The sequence below is a fragment of the Phaseolus vulgaris genome, chromosome 5 (assembly GCF_000499845.2).
Source record: "Phaseolus vulgaris cultivar G19833 chromosome 5, P. vulgaris v2.0, whole genome shotgun sequence".
Lineage (NCBI taxonomy): Eukaryota > Viridiplantae > Streptophyta > Magnoliopsida > Fabales > Fabaceae > Phaseolus > Phaseolus vulgaris.
The window spans coordinates 37085355-37092937 of NC_023755.2; the positions used below are offsets into that span (position 1 = coordinate 37085355).

Here is a 7583-nt window from a genome sequence, read left to right on the forward strand (position 1 = left end):
GTTCCGAATTACATAATCTGGAAACTAGTATATAGAGGTGATAGAAAATGACAAAAATGTATTTTCATATTGTGCATGAGGTAAGAGAAGAAGAAGATATAGAGGTGCAGGAGTCATATGGCTGTGAACCTACACCGTTATTCTTAAATACTGATTAAAGAAACAAGTATTTATTATGTTTACATATGGAACCCTAGGAAATAATAAAGAACAACTTGAGAATTTTATTCCTATTATTGAAAAAAATTCAAACGAAAAAATAAAAAAACGTTATGACGTTTGCATAAAGTAACCTTATCTCCCACTCCAGTGACAAAACCAGGGTTGAATAACACGTTATGCAGACATAAACAAAGATGGATGAAAGAGAGGCACGTCAACGGAATGTGGACAAATTATATAGAAGAGCGTGCCCCATCCATCAGCGTCGCTCCTGCAACTCAAATTTCTATGCATGTTGAATTGGCTACGTCAAAAACCAAATTATTTAGTGGCCTCCGATGTCAGCGTGACTGAAATCAACAAAAACATCCTATGCTCTAATGTCGTACAACTCGATACTGAAGATAACTATAAAACTATAAACAGAGAAAAATAAAGAAACATAAGTTAGGAAAATATTATATAACTAGAGTTGAAGAGTAGGTTAATAATAATATCACATTTTCTCTTCATTAGTCAAAGGTAAATTCACAAAACTAGAGTTGACAAGCAGAACTGGATCAAAAGGAATTATACAATGTAAATGGCTGAACATCGTTCCGTTCCCATCAACTTGTATGATCTGTTGTATCCCTATTACACTTGAAACATTTACGCAGGGATATTTTTCTCCCAATGAACAAACATAATAAAATGAACACAAAAATACGATAACCAATTGCCATAAGAAACAAAACCAACAAATTTTTCCACTTCGAATTACTGTCGGGGGAGATATTGTACACACTTAGGAGAGCTTGAAACCCAGATATGGTCCTTACCTGCCCCACTGCAAAGGAGTTGCCTAGGTACTCGTTCTCCAATAGCCCCTACCAAATAGTCACAACACAAGTAATTCAATAAATACCCATATAAGGGAAAAGATTGGATCATTTGAATCTATTATATTCTGATATGTTAACAACTATGCAACTTTTTGCTGAAATGAAATAATTATAAAATTGTATTGGTCAAATCACATTTGTAAACTGGTATCTTTCAATTTCTAGTTTTCATTCTGGTTTTCCCTCGTAGTTTTAGAAGTTGAATCCCAAAAAGTATTTACCTGAATAGAGTATGTGTGAAAGGATATATATGACACTGGATACATCCACACTGGTCCAGGCAAAGCATTTCGAATTCTAAAATAGCCTGCTGAAAGCATCATGACCACCTGAAATGGCATACATATGCATCAGTAGCTAGTTTAGGAAACAGCTAAAGTTCTTGTGTAATCATGCCCTTGGGTGGAAATATAGACCAGTAGACTGGTAGTTGAGTAGCATCTAACTTTTGTTTTACATAATAGAAGACAATGGAACTCACATGAATGCACAACAGTGTCAAGACACTCCAAAATACATCTTGCCACAAAGTAGCCACAACTAACATAATTCCTTCATTCAGCAGCAAAGTCATGAAAAAATTGAGCACAAAGTACATTAACAAGCTAAATTGATCTTCCAGCCCAACGAGGAAGTAGAAGACTAGACTTGATGAAATGGAGATGAGAAAAAGAAACGGAATGCTGGACAAGAGCTGCGCAAGTAAAAAAACCAATGTACTGGAGTGTTGGTTTGATTCTTCACAGGAATATATCTGCAAAAAAAGAATTACTGAGTGAAACTGTAGAGAATCCATATTTCAATCCTTAAAGCAGACATGTCTTGTCGACCAACAAAATAATCATGTAAATGTATCGTCTTTTTCACCTTTTCTCTCTGGAGTCAACTACGAAGAGTTAGTTCTGCCAAACACACTGAAGGGACAGCACAAATACTAGCACCTAATTCTACTTCAAAGATTTGTTCCAATTCTTACTACTTAGGTTCTTTGAGATAACTGCAAAATTTGGATTATTTCAATAATCATTTGTAATCAGAATTAGCTTTTGTTTGAATAAATTTCCTGAAAAGCATTTTAAGATGATTAATTTCATCAAAAAAATCAGCTTTTACATAGTAAATTACAAAATGGAGTTTGTATAAAGCTGAAAGAGAAAAAGGTTGTAGGGAAATCAATAATTTAAGCTATCCCAAACATGTTCGTATTGCAGAATGTGTTCCTGGATTTTACTTAGTTAAATTTGAAGTTATGGGAGTATGAAGTGCTTGATTTACTAAACATACAAGAGCTACTAAAATAAATACTAGCAATTAACTGTACTGCAAGGAAAAATGCACAACTTCCTATAATACAATCGGTCAGTACAATATTCTCACAATCATACAAATACAATACTACATGGTTTATACCATGACATTATACGACTTTTGTGTATGTTATTAAAACTAGGTTATCCATATTTCAAAGCCTGTAATTTTATATAAACTTCTCACGAGTTAGTTAGAATCATCAAACTAAGGCATTATTGTGTATAGTTAATGTTTGTATAGACCAATACCATCATTATTGTATGCATATTAAAGTGAAACAAGCACAAAATTACCTTTATTTCTTTCATTAGTGCAGGCACCCTGGCAATGCTTAGAAGGGAACAGAATGATACAAATACAAAAATTGCCGCAACTCTTGTCTGCAATTTTGAGAGATGTTAAAATTTAGTTCCAATGTATCATAACTTCGTGTAGAACTTCTGGAATATATAAATGCAGATATAAGCTCTAAGAGATTCACAATGAAAAATAAAATTCCGTAGTCATGTCAAGCCTCACCCCAACAGAAGACAGAGAATGCCCAAGACCAGAAAATACAGTTCCAATACACAGTGTGAGAAGCATGTAAAGAATAAGATGAAGCCAGTAATATTTCCACTCCCTTGACACAACTAGTAAAGATCTCCATGTCAAAACTGCTATCCGAGTAGCATTGCTAGCTTTACCCTTGCTTTTGAGAACTGGACCTTCCTGCAATATCAAGCAAGCTTTAAAATGACTCCAAAACAAAACATCCAACGACAAACAACTGCTCTTTAAATGCAGTAGAGCAGAATAAAGCCTGAAACAAAATTTCAAGTATGTTGGCAGTTCACAATAAATTAACATAGGCTATCATAAGAAATGCAAGTTCCATACTTCAACAAAACCATCTGTGAGCCCTTTTAAATGGTCTTCAATGAAACACAGTCTCCAATTATCCATTAGCATATGCAGAAAGCCTCAGATTACATATTTCCAGAACCTTAAGTATTTGTTGTAATAATGCCCCTCAAGGGAAGCTCAGTGTCCTTCTCTATTAGTTCCAAACTGACGATATTTGCCTAAACTGTAAATCTTTCACTCTGTTCAAAATATATTGGCTTATAAGTACATTATTGTAACTAATTGCAACTGAAACTTTCAATCCATCACTAACCTCTATTGTTCAAACTATAAGTATAAATTATGTATTAAAATCTATAAATTGGCATTGTACTATGTTATGTATAAAGGGAGGGACCTATGGCGAAGCTCCCAGCCCAAATTAACAGAAGATCTAACTTGTATAATGTTTTCTATCTCAGAAGTTACAATATACCTTCTCAGTGAGTTTCAGAATCATAGTTTCAACAGCAGCTGCATCCGCTGATGACTTATAAGTAGCTTCAAGCGTGCGTATAGCAACAGCAGTGTCCATGTTTACAGAAGAAAAATCCCCGTTGTCATCCTATTATATGATGTGATAATGTTAATAACGTATCATAAAAAGTCTAATATGAGACATCCAAAATGCATTGAGCACATCAATCATCAATTCACCAGAAACATTCACCTGCCAGTTTTTACACATTGCGATTATCCTGTCAAAATCTGTATTAATTGCACGTAGAAAGTGATCAGAAGGACTTTGCATGATTGGGCAAGGAAATCCAGCATTTGAGAAATGCTTCATCAACATAAAATTATAAAAGTCAGTAAAATATATGCATTCCATGTACAGACAGAAGATTAGGAAAAAAAACAAAGTTTTTGACAATCTTGCAAAACTCATCTTTTATCAAATTACATTAATAAATTAGAATCTATACAAAACATAAAAATTAAAATAAAGCCCCTTAAATATTTTTGTGTACAAAAAGGATTACTAACTCATAATTAATCAAATTACATGTGCAAGATTTGAGAATGTACAGAAATTACCTGCAAGCAAGCTAGTGTTTCTCCAAAGAAGAGTGTGTTTCCATTTGAAAGTAGACATATACGGTCAAAAAGGCCAAATACTTCTGTACTGCTCTGATATATGGTCAAGATGAGAGTGTAGCCAGTGCTTGCTAGTCTCTTCAATGTAACCATCATTAAAAGTGCCGAGACACTTGACCAAACAGAAAAAGTTAATAAAAATGGCTTTAAAATATAGAACACAATCAAGCAACTGAGAATTATTACAATAAAAGGAATTAAATGAATTAATATAGACACCTGTCCAAATGATAAAGAGGTTCATCTATAAATAAAATACGTGGTCTCATCACAAGCTCCCTGGCAATGCTAACAAGCCTTCTCTCCCCGCTAGGAAGTCCTTTCATATAACAATGTCCACCTATAAGTTTATTTGCATGATCACCTAAAGACATTGCATGTATAGCATCCTCTACCACACTTTTTTTCTGACAAAAGAAACCGGGTAGCTGAAGAAGGGCTGAATAATACAAAAACTCCCGTACAGTGAGGGATCCAATCAGAGTGGTTTCTCTCTCCACATAACCCTGAAAGTAAGGTGGATAGGCAGATAAGTTCAATCAGATTGACTACTATAAACACAATGGAGATTGAATATTCAAAATTAAACGATCAACGAGATACTGAACTCACATAAGACCCGTAGGGCATTTGTGATTTTGCTCCATTCACGAACACTTCACCATACATCCTGGAAGAAGAGTCCAATCTTCCTGAAGTAAAGAGAAAATCCATTTTAGCTTGACAATTTAGAATACATTGTACAATCATGAAATGCTTGAGAAAGGAGGACAAAGGAAGCGTGCTTCAAGACCTGCAATGGCTCGCAATAAGGTAGATTTCCCTGATTTAGCAGGCCCCATAATTACGGTCATAGTCCCAGGTAATGCATAACCAGTTGAACTCTTAATAACCTTATCAGAGTACTTCCGTTTACCCTTTATTGTAATGGTCAAATCTTTCCAGGCAACAGAAGCGCCAGCAATTTTTCGAGGAATTACTGCACCCTCCGGTAGACGTGGTGATGGCAGGGACCCACTGTTGAGCTTCGAAAGAGAAGGAGAAGCTGGTGTTGTTGCAATATTAATAGAGTCACCTCCTTCCTCAACTCTAACATCAATATCAGTATCATCCCACTCTGGTGAGTCCTCAAAGGAGATGGGCTGCCTGAGTGAACCAGGCTTACGCAGGTAGAAGAAGTTGCTTGACGGCACCCTACTCGCCGGGCTGCTTGCCGATGACGATGAAGATCTATAATTATCTGATTGAGACTGTATTTCTTCCATGATTTCCAGTTACTTTTACCTTAACCTTACATCAAATTTTAAGCATAACTCACAAAGCAGCAGAATTCTCTTAGCGTCATACTCATTCAACCGTGCATTCAAGCTGTTACCAATACACAACTCTCATACACAACATTTTTCTGTACACACGGAACACTGTCTACCAGCAACCTGCCTTATTTTGCAAATCATAGATAAAAATTAAATCGAGAAAAAAAAATGGACAAAAGTTTGAGGGCAAATCACATCACAGTTCTCGTCTAATCTCATATACAGAACAAAAAGCAGACACCACCACAATGACAGCCTGGATAATGCAATGAACTAAAGTGTCTGGCTATTTTCATGGAATAGAAACTCGCTATAATGATTAATAATGCAAAACAAAACGAAGCAAAAGGGAAACAGAAAAGAAAAGATAAAGACAATGATTAATAATTCAAGGCAAAATGAAATAGTAGGGGAACATGGGAAAAATGAGATTAAAAAATCTTAACAGAAAAAATGACAGAACCATAACCAGTAAAAGGGCCATTGGGGGATGCAAAGAATGCAAGCATGCCCTAATCCTCCTCTCCATAGACACAAAACCCACATCTGTTTTCCAAGAAAATTGAGACAAGAAACCTCAAAATCAAACCTTTTACCCTGTATTTCCGTTTAAGACAACCCCTCCTCCCAACATAGACACCTCTTTTCACATTATTCATTTACCATTTAGCACAACAAGAAAACAAACTTCACATAACACACTAAACATAAAAACCCAAAAAAACAAAGAAGGTAAGGAAAAAAAAACAAGAAAGAGTCCTCACTTACTGCTAAGGTAAACCGACCAACCAACAAAACCCCACAAAAGCTTCAACCTTAATGGAGACCAACACGCACAAACTTGCTTAAAAAAACAGATATAGAGGAAACAACATTGTACATACCCGGATCTAGGCAGAGCATGTGCTGAGATAGTGAATGTGAAAGCGAGAAAGAGAGTGAAGAAGCGGAATGAACTACAACACTCCTCGTAGCTTATATGAGAGAAAGAATATGGTTTGACCCACCGAACCCGGTTTTTTTGTATTTTGTTTGCTTTGCTTCTTTCTTTTCTTTGCATTTCGCATCTCAGTGTCTCTCACTCTCTCTCTCTCTCTCACAAACACACTTCTTTTTTATCTTCTTTCATTTTTTATTTTTCTTTTTACTATTTTTCTCCCATTCTTGTCTTTTCTTTTATAGTGTGGCTTGCACATATTTAGTCTTTCTTTTTCCTTTTCGTCGAGACAAGTGTTGTGTCTAATGATGTTGGCTTCCAAGTGCCAGCGCGACAATTCTAGGTTACCACTTTGCTAACAGCCAATAAGTGCGTGCCACCTGTTAACTCCGACCCTTTTCAAGTGAACCCATCACTATTGATTCGATAATAATAACGTCATTTCTATGAAACTACAAACTTATGTAAATTTATTGTACCTTTTTTTAACTGTATTGTAGTTAATCACATTAATTACAATAATATAGAGAATTTTCCTAGTGTTGTAATTAGTTAATAACTAATTACAACTAATTACAGTAATAGAGACACAGCATTGCAAACAAAATCCTGTTTCTAGACCATTAATTCACTAAATTTTTATAATTTAACTTTTTTTACTTATATATAAGGAAGTTTACCCCTTCAAAAAAAACTTATGGAAGTTTTATTGCTTAATTCATAACTATTTTTATTTCCTCAATTTTTCATATCTATCTATTGTAACTAATATAAATTTTAATAATTTATTAGCTATTTGATAGAAGAAAAAAAAAGACAGTAAGTTTTTAAAAATGTGTAAAATAATGTCATTATATTGTATATAAACAGATATGTTTATAACTAACTCAAAATAATACTAACAATTTTCATAGGTTATAAGACTAACAATGTAAACATTATACTATGTAACTTCTAATATTATTTTATATTGATTATATTTGATTTTAA

The 7583-nt window shown here is 34.5% G+C and overlaps 1 protein-coding gene across 2 annotated transcripts; it reads right to left on the reverse strand.

Annotated features, from left to right (window-relative positions):
- Positions 1 to 646: 646 nt before the first annotated feature.
- On the reverse strand, positions 647 to 6805 carry LOC137835705 (ABC transporter G family member 3). Of its 2 annotated transcripts, none has more exons than XM_068644320.1 (12): positions 6541 to 6805; positions 5134 to 5776; positions 4953 to 5032; positions 4560 to 4846; positions 4281 to 4452; positions 3913 to 4026; positions 3679 to 3807; positions 2877 to 3068; positions 2651 to 2737; positions 1528 to 1800; positions 1268 to 1375; positions 647 to 1031 (listed from the first exon to the last, which is right to left on the reverse strand). In XM_068644320.1, exons 2-12 carry the CDS (start codon positions 5603 to 5605, stop codon positions 771 to 773), a joined length of 2175 nt encoding a protein of 724 aa, XP_068500421.1. In that variant the 5' UTR covers positions 5606 to 5776; positions 6541 to 6805; the 3' UTR covers positions 647 to 770. The 2 variants fall into 2 exon arrangements, with proteins under 2 accessions (XP_068500421.1, XP_068500422.1); XM_068644321.1 differs by having other exon boundaries at positions 5134 to 5780.
- Positions 6806 to 7583: the final 778 nt, after the last annotated feature.